The following is a 25,269-nucleotide window of genomic DNA, read 5'->3' on the forward strand; positions in this document are numbered from 1 at the left end:
CACATATGCTGCAGAAATCTCCCTCCACCGAGTCTGCAACCATTTTAACTGTGGACAGGTGAAGCTGCTGCCTGTTCACTTCCTGGATTAACACAGCGGCACACCTCCAGCTCTGCAACTCTTATTGACCCATCCACCCTCCCTTCCTGAAAAACTCACGAAAGAGCTGTGAATGATGTCATAAGCCTAGGCTTTTTACCAGACAAACAGGAAGTGGGATGTATAAGGTTTTACTATCCAAAGTTAAAATAACAAGTGCAGAAGATTTAATAGATGGGAACTTGAAGAAAATTACTGAAGGTCCACTTTAAAACAAAGCTTTAAGAGCCCTTTCACACTGGTGCGTTTTTGCGGTAAAAATAGCGCTATTAAAACGCTCATAAAACGCTCCAAAAACGCCCCCTCCATTGAAATGCAATCGTGGTAAAATAGCGTTGTTTTACCGCTATTTTAACGCTCCGCTATAGGTGTTTCCTGTGTGAAAGGGCTCTAATGGTCCTTTAAAATTTCCTTTGTTGGAGAAAAAAAAAAAAAAAAACTGCTGGCTTCCTAAAGGACGCACACTTAGTGCGAAGTGCGTTGAGAACAGCAGCATGATTCTGATTTTCATGACCATTGGAGCACCACTGGAAACCCAATGAGCGATATAGACCTCTTTGGAGTCTTGGCACCGGTGAGAGTATTTGTATGGTGGTGGGGAGAGCACATCTCGATCGTGGCGTGTTTAAATGGTGACTAAAGAACACAGTTACAGTTATAACACTATTTTTTTGGGGACACTTATATGGACTGGAACTCTTGGTTGACACTGGACGAAATAAAGAGATTTTTAATACAGCTTACCTGTAAAATCTTTTTCTTGGAGTACATCACGGGACACAGAGCGGCATTCATTACTATATGGGTTATATGGAGTACCTTCAGGTGTAGACACTGGCAATCTTCAAACAGGAAATGCCCCTCCCTATATAACCCCCTCCCATAGGAAGAGTACCTCAGTTTTGTAGCAAGCAGTATGCCTCCCAAAATGGTCCTCAAAAAGAGGGGTGGGAGCTCTGTGTCCCGTGATGTACTCCAAGAAAAAGATTTTACAGGTAAGCTGTATTAAAAATCTCTTTTTCTTTATCGTTACATCACGGGACACAGAGCGGCATTCATTACTATATGGGATGTCCCAAAGCAATGCTTACAATGAGGGGAGGGAGAACATCTCCAAGACAAAAGGATTTAATTTAGAGATATACTCAAATCATAATAAATCCAACTTATTTGAGAAAAATAATCTTAAATTTTAAATTTAACTCAAAAAAAGAGGAGCCCCCGGGATCCGAGGGTCTCAAACTGCAGCTTGCAGCACTGCCTGCCCGAAGGCAGTATCAGTATTCCTTCTTACGTCCAACTTGTAGAATTTTGTAAATGTGTGGACAGAAGACCAGGTTGCCGCCTTGCAAACTTGAGCCATAGAGATCTGGTGGTGTGCTGCCCAGGAGGCGCCCATGGCTCTAGTAGAATGAGCCTTTAATGATACTGGAGGAGGCAACCCTTTCAAGCCGTAGGCCTGAGTGATTAATTGCTTGATCCACCTAGAAATGGTGGACTTTGCAGCTGCCTGCCCCTTCTTGGGCCCATCCGGTAGAATAAACAGCACATCTGTTTTTCGGATTTTCTCTGTAGCTTTAAGATAGGCCTTCATGGCCCTGACAATATCCAAGGTATGCAGCAACCCTTCCTTTCTGGAAGTAGGTTTAGGGAAGAAGGATGGTAATACCAAATCCTGGTTCAAATGAAAACTGGATATGACCTTCGGTAGGAAGGAAGGATGAGGGCGGAGAACGACCTTGTCCTTATGAAATATAAGATATGGTTCCTTACAGGATAAGGCTGCCAGTTCCGAAACTCTTCTTGCGGAAACTATGGCAACCAAAAATACCAACTTCCTTGTCAGTAGAACCAAAGGAACTTCAGCCAACGGCTCAAACGGTTGTTTCTGTAAACTTGACAGAACAAGATTTAAATCCCACGGACAAAGCGGGGATTTAACTGGAGGTTTAATACGTAAGACCCCTTGAAGGAAGGTCTTAACCAGCGAGTGGGTGGCCAGCGGCCGCTGAAACCACACTGACAGGGCAGAAATCTGTCCTTTGATTGTGCTTAATGCCAATCCTTTATCCACTCCTAGCTGGAGAAAACTTAAAACTCTATCTATGGTGAACCTGCGAGGAAGCCATAGCTTGGACTCGCACCAGCCTATATAGGCCTTCCAGACCCTGTGATAAATCACCCTAGAGACCGGTTTCCTGGCTCTGATTAGGGTAGAGATTACCTTCTGAGACAGACCTCTACCCCTGAGAATCAAGGATTCAGCTTCCAGGCCGTCAAATTTAGATGCCGTAAGGCAGGGTGGAGGATCGGACCTTGCGATAGCAGGTCTGGCCTTAGAGGCAGAGTCCAAGGGTTTCCCACTACCATCCTTAGGATTAGTGAGTACCATGCCCTTCTGGGCCATGCTGGAGCTACCAGGATGACTGGTATGCGCTCCACCCTGATCCTGCGCAGCAGGCGGGGTAGTAACTGGAGCGGGGGAAACGCATAAAGAAGTTTGAACTGATGCCAAGGGCAAACCAGAGCATCGGTTCCGCAGGCCATCGGATCCCTTGAGCGGGACATGAACCTGTCTAGCTTCTTGTTGAGTCTCGATGCCATGATATCCACGTCCGGCACTCCCCATCTTTGGCAGAGTGCTTGAAAGACTTGTGGATGCAGAGACCATTCCCCCGGCCATAGAGTCTGGCGGCTTAAGAAGTCCGCCTGAAAGTTGTCCACTCCGGGAATGAATATTGCCGATATGCAGGGCACATGAGCCTCTGCCCATAGGAGAATCAAGCTCACTTCTCTCTGAGCGGCCTGACTCCTGGTTCCCCCTTGGTGATTTATGTATGCCACTGCCGTGGCATTGTCTGATTGAATTCTCACCGGGAACCCCTGCAATTTCGACGTCCAAGCCCTGAGGGCTAGTCGAACAGCTCTGAGCTCCAAGATGTTGATGGGTAACAGCTTCTCTGGCTTTGCCCAAATACCTTGGCGAGTGGAACCATCCACAATTGCTCCCCAGCCCGTCAGGCTGGCGTCTGTGGTCACTATCTTCCAAGCTACTGGGCTGAAAGACTTTCCCTTCAGTAGATTCTGAGGGTCTAACCACCAACACAGACTTTGCCGGACTCTTGATGAGAGTGGCAACGGGATATCCAAGGCCTGTGGCCTTCTGCTCCATGCTGACAGGATGGCTGCCTGCAGGATGCGAGTGTGGCTCTGGGCGTATGGTACCGCCTCGAATGTAGCCACCATCTTGCCTAGTAGTCTCATACATAGGCGAATAGTCGGTTCTTTCTTGCTTAGAACCAGTAGGATTAATTCCTTGATGGCTTTGACCTTCCTCAGAGGTAGGAACACCCTTTGTTGTTCTGTGTCTAATCTCATGCCGAGATATTCCAACTGCCTTGTGGGCTGGAATGCTGACTTTTCTCGATTTAGGACCCAGCCGAACCTCTCGAGGTATTGGACCGTGAGGGCCACTGCTCGCTCCAAGCCGGGAGACGAGTGGTCTATGACTAGGAGGTCGTCCAGGTATGCTAGGATCGTGACCCCTTGGATCCTTAGCTTGGCTAGGATTGGAGCTAGAACCTTCGTGAACACCCGGGGGGCCGTAGCCAACCCGAAGGGAAGCGCCACGAATTGGAAATGACGTGAAGCCACCATAAAGCGTAGATATCTTTGATGTGGCTGATAAATTGGAACATGAAGGTAGGCATCCTTTATGTCTATGGACGCCATGAAGTCGTCCTTTTGGAGTGTGGCAGCTGCTGACCGCACGGATTCCATCCGAAATGAGCGGACCCTTAAGTATGCATTTACCATCTTTAGGTCCAAAATTGGCCTGACATCTCCATTGGGCTTTGGGATGATGAATAGGTTGGAGTAGAAACCCAGTCCCTGTTCCAGGACTGGTACCTCTACTATTACTTCCTGGGAAAGTAGATGATCTAGAGCCGATCTTAATGCGGCTCCTTTCTCCAGATCGTTTGGAATCCTCGACTCCTGGAAATGAGGAGGAGGAAACCTTAGGAACTCTAGCTTGTAGCCTGTGGCCACGGAAGACCGTACCCACTCGTCGGGAATGCTGGCTTCCCAAATCTCCGAAAAGAGTCGCAGCCTTCCCCCCACCTTCGTGGGTGGGGGCGCCCCTTCATAAGGTAGACTTGGGGGCTGGTTTTGCTGGTTTGCGAAACCACTGCCTCTTGCCTCTAACAGCCTGTCCTTGTGATCTGCTGTTGAAGCCGAAGTTTGTTCTTGCAGGAGGCCGTCGATACTGCTTGGCATTAGAGGGCCCCTGCCCAGGGGAGGACTGTCGTTTAAACGCAGGCCCCTGAACCTTCTTCTTAGTTGGCAAGAGAGTACTCTTGCCGCTTGAAATGGTCTGAATGTATTTATCTAGGTCCTCTCCGAAGAGCCGTCCTCCATGGAAGGGGAACCCTACCAGGAGCTTCTTGCATGGGGGCTCAGCCTCCCAGCTTTTTAACCATAAGAGCCTTCTCATATGGATAAGGGATAACGATAAACGTGACGCTTGCTGGATAGAATCCTTGATTGCGTCTACCGTAAAACATATGGCCTTAGGGACATCCGAAAATTCTTCTGCCTGCTCGGCAGGAATAAGTTCAAGCATTTGCTTAAATTGATCCGATAAAGCTTGAGCGACTCCAATCGCAGCCACGGCTGGCTGTACTACTGCCCCTGCAGAAGTGAAGGAGTTCTTAAGTAGTGCTTCCAAGCGCTTATCAACTGGATCTTTGAAAACCTGTATGTTTTCTACAGGGCATGTTAACGACTTGTTAACACATGAGATGGCTGCGTCTACTGCAGGAGAAGCCCATCTCTTGTAAAACTTTTCTTCCATAGGATACAAGACAGAAAATTTCTTAGGTGGTAAGAAAACCTTGTCTGGTTTGTTCCAATCTTGGAACAAGACTCCCTCCAATAGAGGATGGATCGGAAACACAGCACTGCTTTGAGGCGCCCTCAGTGAGCCCAAAGCTGAAACCGTTGATACCTGGAGATCTGGTACAGGCAGGTTGAATGCCTTATGGACCAAGTCCGTCAAGCCTTGAATCCACCAGCTCTCCCACAGGGAGACTGCCCCAGATTCCTCAGTATCCGGATCCTCGATCCCTGAACCTACTTGGTCCTTGTCCAAGAGGTTGTCCAATTCCCCAGAGGAAAGGACCTCCTCTTCCGAGGGTCCGCGCACGGGTGACGGAGATCTATTCCGCTTACTACCCCGCATAGCTGCGGCTATCATTTCTCCCATGCTTCTCCGCATTTCATTTAAAGAGGTGAGTAACACCTCCTCCGTGACCATCTTAGGGTTGGGTTGACTCGCGTCAGCTCCAGTCCCAGATCCCGATGGCCCAAAGGCTCCCAGTGGGGAAAGCAGCGGCATAGCTCTATCCGAGACCTCAGAATCTGTGGGGGAATCCCCACCTTTTGTACCCTCTGACTTGTTCCTTGATGCCATGGTACAATACCGAGGTACACCTGCTACTTATTGGTACCTGGGACTTATAAATAGTTAAATGCCCAGACACCTGTTTGGGGAATAAAAAATGTTTCCTCTACCCCAGATGACACTTTTTTTTTTTTTTTTTTTTTCAAAGAAAAACTTTTCCTTTTTTTTTTTTTTTTTTTTCAATCTAGGCAAGAAAAAACATTCTATCCCCCTGAGTAGTATTGCCAAAGAAAAGACTATGAGATGGAAAAGAAAAAACAGCCTATTCCTAGGCTAAACCACAATCTTCTGAAGACTGTAGTATTCTTTCTGGCCACTGTGTGTCCTCAGCGCCCCGTGCTTCACTCCAGTCCTTCCTCCCTCAAGCCAAGTATTGAATGAGCTGTGGCATCTAAGGAAGGGCCGCCCCTTCCTTAAACCACTGACCCGCCCTTCCCCCCCAGCTAAAACGGCGCCAAATGCGTCTATAACACGTGCACGCGCACCGCGCGCGCGCCCGCCGACGGGGGGGGGGGTTGGGAGGAAGGGCCTCTCTGTTCCTGCAGCCGCAGGCCTGGAACCCACGAGGAGGTCAGCGTTTTGCCTGCCTTGCAGGCATGAGGAAGAGGACTGGATAGAGCATCGCCTGGAGGCTTGCAGGTAAGCATAGCTCTCTGACACACACATACATTTGTACACAAAAGGCCCCACTCACAGCTTTTCCAACACTACCAGGGAGGTCACTTTTTATGGGGAATAATAACATATAGAGCCATCCTATCTTCATGATATGTGACTGGTTTGCCAGATGCAATGCATAACTTTTTAGGCATGTCCCCTGTGACCTCCCAGAAAAAACTTGCTAAGAGCCAAGTTCCGCAAGTTTTCCCCTTACTTACCTGCTCCATGCCGCAGGACTTTGCAAAGCAAGAGGCCCAATCTTCCCCCATCTCCGTGGGGATGTCTAGACCTTCAGGCCCTGGGAACCTTCTTCTTCCATGAAGGATCCACTGTCCTGGGCCCATACAGCACCCTGGCAAACAGAAAACATTAGGCGCCCAAAGGTTTTCTAAGTTCTGGGCCCAGGGTCCAGCTCTCTTGAAAAGAAAGCATTATGGGCTATACCCCAAGGGTTTGGGGTCCGGTTACTGACCACCTTAGTGCTCAGGCTTTTTTGGACAGAACCGGTAGCTCACCTAATCCCAAGGATGCGGAGGCAAGCTAAACCATGACTAACACCTAAGACACTGGCGAAAAAACTGAGGTACTCCTCCTATGGGAGGGGGTTATATAGGGAGGGGCATTTCCTGTTTGAAGATTGCCAGTGTCTACACCTGAAGGTACTCCATATAACCCATATAGTAATGAATGCCGCTCTGTGTCCCGTGATGTAACGATAAAGAAAATGCGCTTAGTGTTTATGTATATTGTATTTAACGTGGCTTCTTTGATATATTTATTTTAAGTGAAAAGTGCCATCATTTAAAGTGCCTCTTATTAACCCCAATAGGTCTTTCCTGACATTTTTTTAGTGGCATCCTACAGCATACACTATGGTTCCGCAGCATCCAAAGCATCAGAGGGATCTCATTGTTAAAAGGCATCAATCAGGAGAAGGGTACACAAGAATTTCCAAGGCATTAGTTATACCATGGAACACAGTGAAGACAGTCATTATCAAGTGGAGAAAACATGGCACAACAGTGACATTACCAAGAACTGGACCTGCCTCCAAAATGTATAAAAAGAAAAGAAGAAAACTGGTCAGGGAGGCTGCCAAGAGGCCTACATAAACATTAAAGGAGCTGCAGGAATACCTGGCAAGTACTGGCTGTGTGGTACATATGACAACTATCTCCCGTATTCTTTATATGTCTGGGCTATGGGGTAGACTGAGAAGACAAAAGCCTTTCCTACAAAGAAAACCATCCAATCCATGCTAAATTTTGCAAAAACACATCTGAAGTCTCCCAAAAGCATGTGGGAAAATGTGCTATGGTCTGATGAAACCAAGGTTGAACTTTTTGGCCATAATTCCAAAAGATAGGTTGGGCGTAAAAAAACAACACTGCACATCACCAAAAGAACACCATACCCACTGTGAAGCATGGTAGTGGCAGCTTTTTTTAAGCTGGAACAGGGGCACCTTAGTCGAGGTAGAGGGAATTATGAACAGTTTCAAATACTCAGTCTATATTGGCACAAAACCTTTTGGCTTCTGCTAGAAAGCTTAACATACATCCAAAATCAACAAAGGAATAGCTTCACCAGAAGTATAAAATATTTTTGAATGGCCCAAACGGAACCCAGACCTGAATCCGTTTGAAAATCTGTGGGGGGATCCAAAGAGGGCTGTGCACAGGAGATGCCCTCACAATCTGACAGATTTGGAGTGTTTTTGCAAAGAGTGGTCAAATATTGCCATATCAAGATGTGCCGTGCTGATAAACTCATACCCAAAAACACTGAGTGCTGCAATTAAATTTAAAAGGTGCTTCAACTAAGTATTTGTTTAAGGGTGTGCACACTTATACAATCATATTATTTTAGGTTATTTTTACTTCCCTCCACCTAAAAGATTTCAGTTTGTTGTTCAACTGAATTGTACAGTTTATAGGTCACATTAAAGTGGAAACAAGTTCAGAAATGATTTATCTTGGTCTAATTTTTTTTACAACACAGAAACCTGACATTTTAACAGGGGTGTGTAGACTTTTTATATCCACTGTACAAGAGGAACACAATATAAGCAACACTCTGTATGAAATCCTTCACTAAAGAATAAGATACAAACGGTCATTGAAAAAGAACAGCGAAGGCTGAGAGTTGACCCTTAAATGGTACTCAAGGCCAAATGCAGATCTATACCAAACAGCAGAAAAGACAGGATTTGCCCAACAAAGAACTTCCTGTGACAGAAAATGGCAAATTGTATCACACCAAGAGAAATATCCTTTCCAAAAGCAATCAGAGGGCCTTTAGAGAGTCTGCCATGAGCCTGATAAGGTCCAAGTGACATGTCTGCCTAGGCCAGTGCAATGAGAATCACTGGAATGCCCTCTATCTCGATCCTGTGGATTAACCACTTGCCGACCGGTCAGCAAAATGGCTCCCATGTGGAAATCACCGTAGCTGTACAGCGGTCGCTTTACAGTGCAGTACTGATGTCCGCCGGGCACCAGCGATCGCTCCTGACAGAGCCAGAACGTGGATGTGTGTAAACACACAAATCCACGTTCTGGCAGAGGAGACAGATCGTGTGTTTCTAGTATATAGGAACACCAATCTGTCTCCTCCCCCAAGCATTCCCATCCCCCCTACAATTAGAGAACACACTTAAGGAACACATTTAACCCCTTGATCTCCCCCTAGTGTCAACCCCTTCCCTGCCAGTGACATTTATACAGTAATCAGTGGCTATTTTTAGCTCCGATTGCTGTATAAAGGTCAGTGGTCCCAAAAAAAAGTGTTAAAAGTGTCCAATCTGTCTGTCGCAATACCGATACAAATTCGCAGATTGCCACCATTACTAGTGAAAAAAAAGATATAATAAAATGCCATAAATCTATCCCCTATTTTGTAGATGCTATAACTTTTGCGCAAACCAATCAATACACGCTTGTGTTTTTTTTTCACCAAAAATATGTAGAACAATATATATCGGCCTAAACCGAGTAATGTTTTTTTTTTTTTTATTATTTGGGATATTTATTATAGCAAAAAGGGTTTTCAAAATTTACGCTTTTTTTGTTTATAGCGCAAAAAATAAAAACCGCAGAGGCGATTAAATACCACCCAAAAGCTGTCTTTGTGGGTAAAAAAAGACGTCAATTTTGTTCGGGTACAGCGTCCCACAACCGCACAATTGTCAGTTAAAGCGACGCAGTGCCGTAGCACAAAAAGTGGCCCTGTCAGGAAGGGGGTAAATCCTTCCGGGGCTGAAGTGGTTAAGTAGGGAAGGATCTTCAGAGAGGTAAAAGCATAGATCAAGTTAAACAGATTCCACCGAGTCAAATCCAATGTGAAGGCTAGAGGATGCCAGGATATGGAGACAAACCTGCTTAGTTTGTTTTTGAAACTGTGAGCCATGAGGTCCATGTTTGGCACCCCCTACCTGTGACAGAGGTCTTAAAATACTTCTCGATGAAGAGAACAAATTTAGGAAGCCCAGCTGCTGATCACTGCCAGTTCTCCACACCTGGGATATCCATAGCGGACATCACTGGCACAAAAAAGTTCTACTAAGCAAAAATTAAAGCGGAGTTTCGCCAAATTTATTTTATTTTTTGAAGCAAGGTGGCGGCAGATACTGAAATTCCAGTTTATGGCTTCTGGATACAACATTCTGAAATGTTTTGGAACCAGAAGCCACGAAGGCCAACAAAATGTCGCCACACACTAACAAGGGACTGAGTAGAGGACCTTCTTGCAGATTTGGGGGATCCAGGGCTTATGGATGAAACAAGTTCCAGGCTTTGCCTTTGACATGGAGGTCTGAGAGAAATAAGCTTTTAGCTTCAGGAGTAAAAAGACTTTCAAGATGGAGATTTTGCCTCCTTTTTTTCTGGGGCAAAACAGTACTCGACCTGATGGCTTCATTAGATGTCCAGGGATGCGCCAAAGAAGAGTTTCCCCATCAGAAAGGCATACAGTAGAAATTCTTTATCTTGTGTCATGTCCCTTCATACTTCATCCCATGTCCCATAATGCACACTTAAAAAAAAATCTGATTGCCAAAAAGGCTGCATTGAACTAACCTTGGCTTAGGGCCCCAAAAATTCCTAAGGTACCCATATTGCTAAAGCAAATGCACCTCATAATTCCAGGGAGTATTCTTGCATTTATTTTTTAATCATTCTCTGTGACTCCATAGAGCCCCGTATATACTAGGCCTGATTAATTCTCAAAGCCTCTATTTTTCAATGATAAGTGACACATATACCACTCAATGAGGAATGCCAGAGCTTCTACTGGCTTAGTATATAAAGAAGGGTAGCGCTTTTCTAAAGGGGATAACGAGGCCTTGTGTTTACAGTGGGCCTAGGATCCATGGAGGTTTCATATTAGGTACAGGAAATTATTTGAAGACATTACAAAAGGGTACTTACAGCACCAAGAAAATACAACATTTTTATGTATACTTTAAATTGGATCTCATCTATAACTCACCACTGGATGATTTTGATCTTTCTACTTTCGATTTGGGATTTCTTGGAATCTGTATTTTTTCACGGTTGGTATCCAAAATCGTATCGAAATGTTCTTCTTCGGCCATTTCTAATTCTTTTTTTGTTTGCCTTGTAGGTTTGCTGCTAACAAAAACCATGGCACAAAATATCACTTTAGGATGTAGGGGGCTAATAAAGGTCAACTACAAACTACTATATGTAAAACCACTCACAATATCACATCTGGCGCATCCCATAATGATTTGCAATTATGGATGCGCATCTCAACAACTTTATGAACAAATTATAAGTCAATAAAAAAAATATACTTACACTCCTTTGGCACTCGCGATTGACTGTGCTAACATGGCCTTGAATTTAGCAGAAAACGTCTGACTCTCATACGTAGCTAATACAGTGTTAGGGAGACATACAAAGAGAGAACAAACATTAAGTGTTATTTACAAATCAAACCTTCAAACAGAATATTTAAATACAAATTACCACAAAAGATACAAGTACAACAGTACCAGGAAATCAGACTATAAGCTGCATGAGTGGTTGCAGTTAAGCCTGGAAAAAAAAAAAAAAAAAAAAAAAAAAAGACTGTCAGCTCCTGTCGGAGCCACTATACTACCAACTATGCAAAGTTAATATAGCGATCTCCTCCGCTGAGCTGTTGTGTTTTTTTTTGACCCGGCCGATGTCTCCCAACATTCGGCCCTTGTGTACGGGGCTTAACACTAATTACTTAAAGAAATCTATAACCTAAAAACCCCAGAAAAAAAAAAGTTGCTTTCCATGACAGCCAATAAGGATTAAAGCCTAATAGAAGTCACAGAAATATGCAAATATACTAACTTTTTATTATCTGGAGAAGCTATCTGGATGGACATCATGGACAGCATATCCACTTTTGCTCCCGATATGTGAATATGTTTTTTTTATCCATGGTAAAATAAAATAATTAAAAATAAAAATAGCAAGAAAAGAAGACCATCCTTCTAGAACGACTTCCTGCCTCACTCAATGGATGAGAAAAAAAAAAAAATCTAGCAAAACACTGCAACAATAATTAAAACGTTGTACCAACTGATCTTACCACTTGTTGTTTGGCTCTTACTACTTGATGGTGTCATCTTTGTTTCTTCTGGTCCTTCACAACCAGAAATGTTTTTGCTTTCATCAGTGGTGCTTTTTCTGTTCACATTAGATCCTCCCCTTCTAGTTTGGCTGCTTCTTAAAAACAAAAGGTAATTATTTGTAAGAGGATTTTAGGAGTAAATAAAATTTAAGAAACAAAACTGTCATATGTAAAAGCTATACCAAAACAATTTCATAAAAGATTACAGAGCTCTATTGTTGGCTACACTGGATCATTTTAATTGTTCACGTCAATAGATTTCAGGAGTGGTAAAGAATGTAAGCAATCTGAAAATGTAATGATTTTTTTTTTTTTTTATACTGCACCAATATCGAATATACGCTTACAACAATGTATTGAAAATAAAATTAAAACATACCCTTTTCTTTGAGAAATAGGCGATTGTCCAGAAATAACCTCAGAAGCTTCAGCTTCCAGTTTTGCATTTCCACGAGTACCTGAATATGAGCATATGCCCAGAAAGAAAAAGTATAAAAACACACAACTGAACATACTGATCAATCAGCAATATACTTTATAAATGTATTAAATTCTCCTCTGTCTCTAGCTGATCACGTTGACAGCATCCAACAAAGCTGCTCTACTCTAAAAGCTGGCCATAGACAATTTAAACCATGTATGGACAGGCTGATTGTCCCCAAATCGATCGACTTGCGGACAATCAGCATGTGGGATTTTTGGCATGCGATTATTGTCAGTTGCCATAGTCCCTATCAATAATCACTGTTCTGCCGGCCAGGACTGCTCCCTATGCTTCCCCCACCGGGAGAACACAAAAGCTCTGCAGGAGGGACTCCTTCATCAACACTGTGTTGATGGGGGAATCAAGCAATTTTCTTTCCTGTAACCCTTGGTTGCAAGAAAGAAAATGGAGTCATCTATAGCTGGCTTATGGAGTCACAGCAGTCAGTAAATTTAGGGACTTGTGTAAAACATTGCTGAACTGAATGCAAAATGGGTATATCCCATCTGCACATGACTTAGAAAAAGTTAGAAAGTGACTCTGCATTCATTGAAGGACACAGGCAGCTCTTCAGATCTTGACTGCTGGGTTATAGCAACATCTACAGGAGTAAGATGCTAGATACAAACAAGCTGCTTGCTGTGGGGGCACGCAACAGAAGGGAGGGGCCAGGAGTGCAGAGGAGAGGCCCGAGAAGAGGAGGCTCCGGGCTGCTCTGTGCAAAACCACTGCACAGGGCAGGTAAGTATAACAAAAAAAAAACAAATGAGACTTTACAATCACTAAGACTTTAAGTCATAGAAAAAACAGTATATCACTGCCTGTGTGACTCAATGGATGGTAAGGACAAAAAAAAAAAAAAAACTACCTCACCATAAAATACTTTTCTTTGGAATCCATTGAAGGACATAGGAAGTCATGTACTGTTGGGCTATATTTCTACCTATAGGAGGACTAGACACTGGCAAAAAAAAAAATCTGCCAGCCAATACTTTTTACTACTCAAGTGGAACACAGTGCTAAATGGTCACTTCCAAGCTGGCATCACACCGTCCAGCAGAGTCTGGGTACAGAACTCCCAAGGCTGATCCGGATAGCTGCCATGTAGTGAACATAATAAGGACTTCATGATAAAATATAAAGAATAAAAAAGGATAGCAAGAAAAGAAGCCCATCCTTCTAGAACTGAGATATGTTGGTTGCAGGAGAGCTTATACTTGCCTGGACTACAGATGTTTTGTTTGCCAGTGTCCAACCCTGGAGGTGGTATTATACCTGACAATATATGACTTCCTGTCTGCCTCAATGGGAGAAAAAAATTAATTGCTAGCCAATAAATTAAAAATTGTACTATATGATCTTACCACTTGATGGCGTCAGCTTTGTTTCTTCTGACCCTTCACTACTTAAAATAGCTTTGCTTTCATCAGTGGTGCTTTTTCTGTTCACATTAGAACCCCTCCTTCTAGCTTGGCTGTGTCATAAAAAGAAAGGTAATGTATTTGCAAAAGAAGGATTTTGGGAGTTAAGGAAAAAAAAAACTCATATGTAAAAACTATAACAAAACAATGTCATAAAAGTTTACAGAGCTCTTTTGTCGGCTGCACTGGATCATTTTAATTTACGTCAATAGCTTTCAGGTGTGGTAAAGAGTGTAAGCAATTTGACAACATAGACTTTTTTTTATACTGGATTAATATTGACATTTACAAAAACGTACTGAAAATAAAATTAAAAACATAGGTACCTTTTTCTTTGAGAAATGGGTGATGGTCCCGAAATAACCTCAGAAGCTTCAGGTTCCAGTTTTTGATTCCCATGTGGACCTGCGAATTAGCATATGCCCAGAAAGAAAAGTATTAAAAACACACAACTGAACATACTGAAGAATCAGCAATGTACTTTATAAATGTATTAAATTCTCCTTTGTCTCCAGCTGACCAAGTTGACAGCACCCAAAAAAGCTGCTCTATTTTAAAGCTGGCCATAAACGATTTAAACCATGTATGGACAAGCTGAATTTTACCCAAGTTGCGGGAGAACATAATAGCTCCTCAGGAAGGATCCCCCCCCCCCCCCATCAACACTGTGTTGATGGGGAAATCCAGCAATTTTCTTTCCTGCAGCCTGTGGTTTCAGGAAAGAAAAACCGTATCATCGATGGCAGGCTTATGGAGGCACAGCAGTCAGTAATTTAGGGACTTTTTTTATTTGCATACATGTTTTGGTACTTCGCTATAAAGGCATGTGTAAAATATTGCTGAACTGAACGCAATAATGGGTAAGTCCCTTCTGCACAAGACTTAGCAAAAGTTAGCAAGTGACTCTGTATTCATTGACCGCTGAGTTATAGCAACGTCTGCAGGCGTAAGATGTTGGGTACAAAGGACACATTATATAACCGCAATACTTGTGTGCCAAGGTATGGCACCAGTCCTTGTGAGGAGACACTCTCTAGGTTCTAGAGATCCCAAGTACACAACCCAGGTTACGGTCTTCTAGCATCCACTTAGCCTTGCTGCCCAGCTCTGGCTGGAGGATTTATTAGCTCTAAGCACAGAACAAAAAAGGAGGGTGCACTGGCTATGTGCATTAGCCATGACACCTTTTAATTCAATCTTATTTTATTAAGGAAAAGAGAAGCAGAAAGACAGATATCTTCTCCAACATTACATACAGCAAAATGAAATACATGAACAGTAGGCAATGTGTACAACAGAATATAGACATGTCGATGTTACATAGAAATGAGAGTATAAGCAGGAATACAAGGACCCCCATGAGGTTGTTAGTGCTAGCAATCCCCGTAAAACTAAAAATGGGAGGAAGGTCTAGCTATGGTAGCTATCAACCACACTACAGGAAAGGGAGTAGTGCTACCCCGCATACGGTGCAGCATATGGGAGAGCATACAAATCTGTACGGAAAAAAGAGATAAAATAAAAAAAAATAAAAAATAAAAACAACACATGGGGTCAGGTAGCGAATCAGCAACATTCGGCAGATCAAAGCCATAAAATGTGGACTAAACGAAAACCCGAGGATGTATGTAGATAACAAGAGAAGAAAAAGAAGCAGGGGGAAACAGAGGGGGAGAGAAGTTGGGGCAAGAAGCACTCCATCATGGAACCAGAGCGACGTCATCTAAGCTACTTTCAGCCCAGGAAATGAACTCAGAGGAGTATCTGAACATAGACCATGAACTCCAGGTGAGAGAAAATTGTTCACTTTTATCACACTCCTCCGCCAACAGACGTTCAAGGTCCCTTATGCGGTCCACCTCAACAGCCCAGTCTCCTAGGGAAGGCATAGCTGCCGATCTCCAGTGACGTGGGATCACCACCCTGGCCGCCGCCAGAAAGTGTCGCAACACATCATTTTTAATGGACTTGAACGAGCCCGGGAGTATAGATAAGAGCGCCACCTCAGGGGAAGGGTGGATAGAAGTCGCCATCAGTTTGCAGTATAGCTTGAAAATCCGCTGCCAAAATCCTTGAACAGGAGGACATTCCCACCAGATGTGGAGCATGGTACCCCGGGATCTCAGACATCGCCAGCAGGTATCTGACACCGTAGGGATGAAGTGTTTAATAGTTGTTGGGCATCTGTACCATCTTGTTAGCAGCTTGAACCCCTTCTCCTGGGTCTTAGTGGCCAAGGATAGTTTGTGTGTCAGGGTAAAACACTTCTGCCAGTCAATAGGGGAGACAGGGTGACGCAGGTCTGCTTCCCAGGCCACCGTAAACGGCGGGGGATCAGGGGAGAAGATAGTAAGCAGCAGGGAGTAGAGTTGAGATACCACATGTGTTGGAGGTTCTGCCTGAAGAAGCAGCACCTCAAATCCCGTAGGTTCAGCGAGGATGTCTGGAATGGATGGAAAAGTTCGGATGTAGGAAGTGGTCTGTTGCCTGTGAAGCCACTGCATGGGGTGTCGGGAGGTCGGATTGGCAGGGGTATCCGCCCTTAGAGTGGGGTCTGCTCGAAGGACCTGGGCAAGTCTCCTATGGTCCTCCTTTCGCCACGGTCCGAATCTAGTTACAGAAAGAGCTGGTGGAAAGGCCGGGGTCCCAAAGAAGGGAGTCAAAGGCCCCATGCAATTCGACAGGCCCCCTCTGGACCGGAGGCGATCCCAGATCTGGATCGTCTGGAAGGTAAGGTCGCCGAGAGGGCCCGAACACCCCCGAACCGTGGGCAAGATCCATGGGAGAGCGGGGAGTTCAATTGGGTTCATGTGGCTTTCCAGCTGAACCCAGAGCTTGGTCAAAGAGTGATGGAACCAATCCAGTATACGAGTGAGTACCGCTGCCTTATGATATAAGGAGGCGTCCGGAGCTCCGGCTCCCCCTCTAGCCTTTGGAAGAGATAGTGTTTCGTATCGTATTCTGGGACGGGCAGCATTCCAAATAAATTTGGAGAACATCTGGCGTAGTTTTTTGAAGTACGAATTGGGTATACGAATAGGAATAGTTTGAAACAAATACAGGAACCTCGGGAGAACATCCATTTTAAGAGCATTCACTCTACCTAACCATGAGAGCCGCTTAGACGCATAGGTGGTCAAATCAGATTGGGTCCTAATAAGCAGGGGAGTAAAGTTCAGGGCGAAGAGTTGGGATGTATCCGCCGGAATCTGAACTCCAAGATACCTGATGGAAGTAGAGCCGGTTTTGAAGGGGAAATTGGTCGATAGTCTACGTAGATCTGACTTAGGTAAAGATACATTAAGGATTTCTGATTTATCGTAATTCACTTTGAAGTTGCTAACTACTCCAAATTTACGAAACTCCTGCAATATTGAGGGCAAGGAAGTATGTGGGTGTGTCACGAACAGGAGCAGATCATCTGCAAAGAGGGCGAGTTTGGTATGGGTGGGCCCGACTGTTATACCTTGGATCGAGGGATTGTTACGTAGAGCAATGGCCAGACGTTCCATTGTGAGAATATAGAGGAGGGGGGACAGTGGGCACCCTTGTCGCGTCCCATTAGATATAGAGAAGGCTGGAGATAGCGAACCATTCAGTCTAACCCTCGCAGATGGAGAAGAGTACAGGGACATTATTCTCGCCATCATGTTGGGTCCTAGGCCAATTTGTTGCAGGGATAGGTGAAGAAACTGCCAGTCTACTCGGTCAAATGCCTTTTCCGCATCGACTGTTAAGAGGCATAACGGGATATCCTGGAATCGGGCATGCTCAGTTAGAAGAAGGGTCTTCAGGGTATTATCCCTAGCTTCACGACCACTCACAAAACCTACCTGATCTAAGTGTATTATCTCTGGCAACAATGGTTTTAATCTATTTGCCAGTATTTTAGCAAAGACTTTCAGATCAACACCAATCAAAGATATCGGCCTGTAATTAGCGCAAAGAGTGGGGTCCTTACCCGGCTTTGGGATAAGGGATATGTGGGCCTCAAGTGCTTGTGGAGGGAATATTGAGCCCCCTGTCAAAGAGTTAAACACCTTAGTGAGAAAGGGTGTGAGAAGGGCAGTGAATAGTTTATAAAACTTGGGCGTGAAGCCATCTGGGCCCGGACTCTTTCCACTCGGCGTACCCGCTATGGCTTTGGCAACTTCATCCTCTGTGATAGGGGTCTCTAGAGCAGCAATGGTGTCAGCATCTAACGTGGGCAGCGCGGTTTCTGAGACATAGGACAATTGGTCTTCTACCCTGGTACAAGGGGATCCCGTCGATCGAGTCGCAGGAATGTTATACAGGGATTGGTAGAAGTTCCTGAATTCCACAGCCATCTCAGTCGGTGAGGAAATCAGCTCTCCTTGCGCCCCCCGGATATGGGGCACAAAAGCGGAAGACACTTTTGGGTGTAGAGAGCGAGCTAATGATCGACCACATTTATCTTGAAACTTATATTGATGGAAAGCGAGCTTATCCGCGTACGAGCGTGCGGAGGTCTCATAAAGTTCTCTGAGTTGTGATCGCGCCCTAGAAATATCCGACAGTGTTGACACTGTCGGGGATCGTTTGTGCTCAACCTCCAATTTTCTTAGCGTTCGAATTGCTGTCTCTATGCCAGCCGAGCGCTCCTTTTTCAGACGCGCACCCACTTGGATAAAGGTTCCACGTAGAACTGCCTTGAGGGCCTCCCATTGAAAGGGCATCGCAGTCGTATCTGAAGCGTGGTCGACAAAAAAATTGGAGATTGCTTCAGAAACCTTTTGTGTACATTCCGAATTCGTAAGCAATGAATCATTCAAGCGCCACGTCCACTCCCTAATTGGGGTGGAGGGGAGCGAAAACGTCAGGTGGATAGGAGAGTGGTCAGACCAGACCATCGGGTCTATGCGGCATTCAGGAGACCAGTCTAGGCAGCTATGGTCACTCAGTAAGTAGTCTATGCGACTATAAGTGTGATGTACATGAGAAAAGTGGGTATAGTCACGGGACGTGGGGTATAGTACCCTCCACACGTCTACAAGACGTAGCTCGTAGAATGCACGTTTCAGCGCTCTGAGTTTAGGGAATGAGACACATGATCGTGAGGTGGAGGAATCCAAAAGCGGCTCTAGAGGGGTGTTAAAATCACCTCCCAAGATGAGCTTACCCTCCATGAACCCCGACAGAATCTTCAAGTATTTCAGCGCAGAGGGTACTTGATTGACATTGGGAAGATAGATGTTGGCTACCGTGAATTTGGTACCCCATAGCAAGAATTTCACAAAAATATACCTTCCATGAGGGTCAGAGAGCTGATCAAGGACTTCTATAGGGAGTGTTTTATGAAAGGCAACAGACACTCCCCTGGCCTTTTGGGCTGGGTTAGTGCTATGGAACCACCTATTGAAATATCTGTTGGAGCAGGAAGGAGTGGAGGCGGAGTGAAAATGCGTCTCTTGGAGAAGAAGCACATTGACTTGGCGTTTGTGCATGTGATAAAGGATTTGGCCCCTTTTGGAGGCAATATTAAGGCCATTAACATTATAGGAACAGAATTGTAGCCTAGGGTGAGAAATCACTGTTTGGGCCATGATGGAGTGGCAAAAAAGGAAGGGGAGGGGGAAGGGAAGGGAAAAGGAAGGCCGGAGCAGGGGGATAGGGGTCAGAAAACAGTAGGAAAGGAAGAAACAGAGAAGAGACAAGTGGGGAGGAGATTGATCAAAAAGAGCACCTTGTGAAGGCGGCTCAAAAAGAAAAACTACTGGTGTCCGTGAAAACGAAGCACCTCATGAAATATCACGTGTTAGGCACGAACTGTGCCAGACCTATTTGGGAAGAGAGAATAAGGTCAGAACAGCTGAGTTGTGATCCCGACAACTCCGCAGGCATATATAACGCAAGTGTAAAACACCCAATAACCATAACCTCTAATGCATAACTTCTTAGTCATTAAAGAATATAATATACAACTAATATCACTGGTACTTTAGGCAGCCTAAACAATGTATAAGAACATGTAAATGAACGACATTGAAAAAATTAACTGCGAACATGCGGTCAAGGCACAAATATTCCCATTCGGTCCCGCGGGGGCCAGACAGACCAATCATTACTTTACGGCAGCAGTATCCCTGTTCATTGTCTCAGCCTGGCTCAAACAACAGCGTAAACGTACAATGGGTGTCATTGATAAGGCACATTATACCTGGGCTACATGGGGTCGGCACCGAGGGAAGGGAAGCCCCGGGAGCCCCAGGGCAAGTCAGAGGACCGCGTCCAGGTACCCCCAAGTCAACCCGTAGGCCCAAGGCCCCGAGAAGACACAGTAACAAAATGAGCAGCCCTCGGAAGAGCAACCAATGGCCCCGTCCGGACCCAGACCGCACCCCCTCTAGAAAATAAAATTTAAAATTTTATAGGTATCAAGAGACAAATCAATAGGAGGCAGTGTATCGATACCCAAAAAGCAGCTGTGATATCACCGCATTCAGGGCAATGCGGAAATACGACGAGGACCAGGGCGGACTAGATCCGAACGGGACCATTACAAACCAATAGGCAATACTAACACCACTATCTGCCCCCCCACAGCCCCAGCAAGCACAGCTGTACCCATCGGGGCGCCAACAGAGGCCTCGAGCCAAGTAAGACAGTCAAGACAATAGTGGCATTCAAAGGACGTGGTGAGTAGGAGTTCATGGGAGGAGACCACAAGGAGAAAAATAAAACAAAACAAATAAAACATATTCAAGGCAAACCTGGTTGAGGTCCCGGATAAGAGTTGTACCCTCCTGGTGAAGAAAAAAGATACAAAAAAAAAAAAAAAAAAACAGAGAGGGGAGGGGGGAGAAAACCAGTGCAGATCTCATGCGGGAGAGCTCGGATCAGTCCTCAGGTGATGTGGCTCGCCACTCCCTGGTACCAGAAGGCGCCGACCTAGATTGCAGGTACCTTCGTCGCTGTAGTGGAGGGCCCGGTAGCCGCTGACGGTCATCCGGGGGGTCCAACCAGTTTGTGACGGCGACAGGGTCTTGGTCCAGGAAGAGGAAGAAGGCGGGAAGCTGATCTGGATCTGACAGGACAAATTTGTGGTTATCATCCCGGGTCACTTTGATACTGAAGGGGTGGCCCCAAGTGTACGATGCTCCGACTTGGCGGATCACTTCCAGCAGTGGGCGAACCACACGTCGCATGTACATCGTGTTGCGAGAGAGATCCGGGTATAGGTGGATGGAGGAACCATGGAAGTCCAACGGGCCTGAGCGCCAGGCCTTGCGTAAGATCTCCTCCTTTAGGGTATAGTAGTGCACCCGGCAGAGGACATCCCGAGGGCGGTCCCCGCGATCGCCCCCCACTCTATGTACTCTGTCCAACTCGATAGGGGATGTAACTTCCCTGCCCAGGACCTGATTGAGGATAGCAATGATAGTGGGCTTGAGATCAGCACCCGAGGTCGCCTCCGGGACACCCTGCAACCGGATGTTGTTCCTGCGGTTGCGGTTTTCACTGTCCTCTATCCGGAGCTGATGTTGTCGCAAGCGGGAAAGGTGAGCTGTGGATGCGTTTTCAAGCGCCGTTATACGGGCCGAGTGGTTTTCCTGGGTGGTGGCCATTGTAGAAACTGCGACCTCCGATGCCGAGACCCGTTGTTTGAGGGCAGTCAGTTCAACTTGGAGAGAAGTTTCCAACTTAGAGGCCCAGGAATCAAAATCAGCCCGGAAGGCAGAGAGCAGAGCAGAGGTCGTGGGACCTGGAGCACCCCCCGAGGCTGGGAAAGGCATCTCCCCTGGGATTGTGCTGACGCCTGCGGTAGGGGGCAGTGCGAGGCCGGACAGCGGATCTAGAGGGTCCATCAGGGGATTTGGGTGTGAACCCGATTCGTCTCCACCGGATAGGGAAGCCGCTGCAGCCGGAGGGGGAGGTTTAGTTTTGCCTGGAGTTTTGCCCGTCGGGAGCTTGTCTTTCCCCGTACGGGAGTCTTGTGAAGTTGTGCGCAGCAGGTATAATTGGATAGTGCCTTGTTGCAGATCAGTATGGTCAGTAGAGGAGGAGCTGGAAGCCGCCATCAGTAGATCGGGTGCGCATTAACAGGAGCACAGCCTGCGCTTGTCGGGAGAGCACAAAGCTCAGCAGTACATGTTGTCAGCCGGCCATCCTCAGCCACGCGCCTCCATAAGTGTCATGTTAAAGCGGCTAATGCAATCCGCGCAGCAGGTAGAGATGACGACTCGCTGCAAGGCTACACAGGTGGAGCGAGATGATCACCACCTCCCAGGCCTGGAGCTGTTTTATCACTGTCCTGTCTCTGTAACCCCCAGTGTAGCACTCAGTCTAGGCAAAAGTGCAGGCAGGGCTAACGGCCAGGGGGGGGGGGGGGGTGCACTGAGGCCAGAGGAGGATGCCAGATGGTCGTCGTACCCTGTGTTGGAGCCGCCTGTCAGGCGGTCTTGGGGGCAGAGAGTGCTGCGGTGATGTGGTCGGGTGGCGTGTCGAGTACCCGGGAGTCCTGAGGGGTGTGCGGAGGACGAGGAAGGAAGATGGCCGCCGTCCTCCAGGAGTAGGCCGAAGCCGCGGTCTTTCCTGGGCGACGACCGCCGGGTGGGCAAACTTCACCCCACCGGGGCTAGGATAACCCCCCCAGATATGAGGGCAGGACCCCAGATGGACAGCCACCCCAGGGATCAGTCAGGGGGAAGGAGAAGCTGCTCACCTTGTCCCCAGAGGTAAGTGACTGAGTCCGTAGGCCGCGGGATGCCGGGACCCAGCAGCAGGGGGTCCCCTGACTTGTCCGGCCAGAGGATCGTCCCGATGACCCCAGCGGAGGAACGGCAGATCCAGCGGAGGAACGGCTTCAGCCCGGATCGTGATGCAGGGTGTAGGGAAGGCCCGATGAACAGTAGGCCCCAAGATGGCAGACGGCCGCAGAGGCGTGGAGGCAGTTAAAGCCTAGGAGCGGGATCAGCCACTCAAAGTCCGCGACAACCTCCCGATCCGAAGCAGGGGGGATTAGGGGTCTAAATCCACAGGCCGGGGCTCCATCAGGGGGAGGAATAGTGGTGGATGGTGGCGGATTCACGATAGGGGTGCGGAGCTCAGCACTAGCACGTCTTCCCAGCTTCACGTCCGGACACGCCCCCCCGCCATGACACCTTTTATTTAACGATAAAAAGTATTTTACTCACAAAACGTGTGAAGCTTCAAGACCAACGTAAATTTCCAACAGATTAACTAGAACTTGTAGCACCCGTCTAGATGCACCAAAATGATGTCACAGATCAACCAGAACTGGTTCTGCAGACGCTTACATGTTTCAAGGCTGCTCCCACTTCTTCAGAGCAAAACTTGAAGAAGATGCTTTTATGAAGAGGCACCCTCGAAACCCATAAGGGTCTGCAGAACCCCCATAAGGGTCTGCAGACCCCCATAAGGGTCTGCAGGTTGATCTGTTGGACTAGAAGAAAATTTGGTGAGTACAAAAACGTATTCATTAACCACTTCCGGACCATCCACTGCACATATACTGCAGCAGCGCTGCCTGACTGCGCTAACCGACATACCTGTACATTGTTTCGTGTATGAAATAGCGTGGGCACCCGCAGGTCCAGCAGACTCCACGTCCATGTCCGCCGGCCACCCACACTCACGTTAGAGGCAGAACGGGGATCTGCCCATTTAAACAAGGTGGGTCCCCATACTGACAGGGGACAACACTGAGATCGGCTGTTCCTAGTAATCAGGAACTGCGATCTGTGTTATTCCAGTGAGCCCATCCCCCACACAGTTAGAACACACACTGAGGGAACACAGTTAACCCTTTGACTGCCCCCTAGTTTTAACCCCTTCCCTGCCAGTGTCATTTATACATTGATCAGTGCATTTTCTTTAGCACTAATCACTGTATTGGTGTCAATGGTCCCCAAAAAGTGGCCATGACCAGTAAAAACAAAATCTATCCCCCATTTTGTAAACGCTATAACTTTTGCGCAAACCAATAAATGTATGCATATTTTTCATACGCTTTTTTTATGAAAAATATGTAGAATACTAAAAAATTTTTGGATATGTATTCTAGCAGAAAAGTAAAAAATTATATATTTTTATATATTATATATTTTTTCACAAATGTCACTCTTTTTTAATAGTGCAAAAAACAAAAACCTCAGAGTTGATCAAATACGGGACGTACTAAACTGCATATTGGGATGATGGGATGATTGACTGCAATACTCATAACTCTCACTAGATGTCAGTGTACTTTATACACATATATATGGTAATGACTGTTTCTCAAATTATGTTATTCGCTAGATGACGTAATCCGATTGCCACACCCCCATCGTTATTTAAGAAATGTTTGACTTCGGTGCAGACAGATCAGTGGGATGCAGCATCGGAGGAGGGTCGTCGACGGGAGTGGCGGCAGAGGAAAAAGAACACCGGACAAAGAAGACAGAAGAAAGAAGAAGAGTGAAAGAAGAAGCAGGGGGAGAAGGAGCAGACCGGAGAATGAAGATGTGGTAGAAGATGGAGGAAGACCGGAAGAAGAGGAGAAGATATTTTTAATGACTTGTCAAACTGTCTACTGTATTTTACAATGTACCCCATACTCATTCACATGAGGGGGGCGGGATATGGGGGCCCCCTTGTTAAAAGGGGCTTCCAGATTCTGATAAGCCCCCCGCAGACAGCGACAACAACAGGGCAAGGGTTGATGGGAAGAGGCCATTGTCCCCATCAACATGCAGCACCCATCCCCCCCCCCATGTTGATGGCATGCGGCCTGGTATGGTTCAGGAGGGGGGGGGGCGCTCGCTCGTCCCCTCCCTCTTCTGACCTGCTGGGCTGCATGCCTCAGATAAGAATCTGGTATGGATTTTTTTTTTTTTTTACATTTTGGCATGGGGGGTCCCCTCTAGACCTGGGGGGGCCCACACTGACAGCTGATGACTCACCGGTTGTTAAGGACGCGGCAGCCAGCTTCCCGGCCCCCTCCTTAGCAACGAGCTATATACAGTGTAAGAAAATAAAATGCCATAAATATATCCCCTATTTTGTATATTGTATCAACAGTCCTCAAAAAATCCACTCGCCTGCTCGCATTTTGCAAGTGGATTTTGAGGTCTGGCGAGGAAGGGCTGCCTGGGAACGGGGGGGGGGCGAGCACCGCCGGCAGCCTGTGTGTAATAGGAGTTCTTCTCCCAGTGACCGCGGAGGGGGAAGAGAGAAAGATGTTTAGAGCGCAGCGAGGGGAACACAGGATAACCGTTTTCATTTTAATTGCAGTGTTCCCCGCCGCTCGCTGTCAGATCCAGCCCCGCCCCCTGGTCCCGGGACTTTGATAGACAGATCACCCTTCCAATCCTGGTGACGGGTGATCTGTCAATCAAAGTTCCTCGGCCAGGGGGCGGGGCTAAATATGACGTTAAGCGGCGGGAACTCTGCAATGAAAATGAAAACTGTTATCCTGTGTTCCCCGCGCTGCGCTCTAAACACCCGGACGGCTCTCCTGTTCCTCTCCCCCCCTGCACAGGTGGGCT

General features: G+C 46.5%; 1 protein-coding gene across 3 annotated transcripts in view; it reads right to left on the reverse strand.

The window, feature by feature from the left end:
- The window catches only part of CENPC (centromere protein C), a 230,583-nt gene that overhangs the window by 138,731 nt on the left and 66,583 nt on the right, over window positions 1-25,269 (reverse strand). The window contains exons 9-14 of one of the 3 annotated variants that reach the window (XM_040324693.1): window positions 14,086-14,164; window positions 13,703-13,812; window positions 12,234-12,312; window positions 11,813-11,946; window positions 11,044-11,119; window positions 10,712-10,854 (exon numbers count right to left, since the gene is read on the reverse strand). In XM_040324693.1, the coding sequence (XP_040180627.1) occupies window positions 10,712-10,854; window positions 11,044-11,119; window positions 11,813-11,946; window positions 12,234-12,312; window positions 13,703-13,812; window positions 14,086-14,164 (621 nt within the window). Of the gene's footprint in view, window positions 1-10,711; window positions 10,855-11,043; window positions 11,120-11,812; window positions 11,950-12,233; window positions 12,313-13,702; window positions 13,813-14,085; window positions 14,165-25,269 lie in introns of all 3 variants that reach the window. The other 2 variants (XM_040324684.1, XM_040324677.1) reach the window with 2 other exon arrangements.

This window comes from Rana temporaria, chromosome 1, assembly GCF_905171775.1.
Source record: "Rana temporaria chromosome 1, aRanTem1.1, whole genome shotgun sequence".
In the NCBI taxonomy this organism is placed as follows: Eukaryota; Metazoa; Chordata; class Amphibia; order Anura; family Ranidae; genus Rana; species Rana temporaria.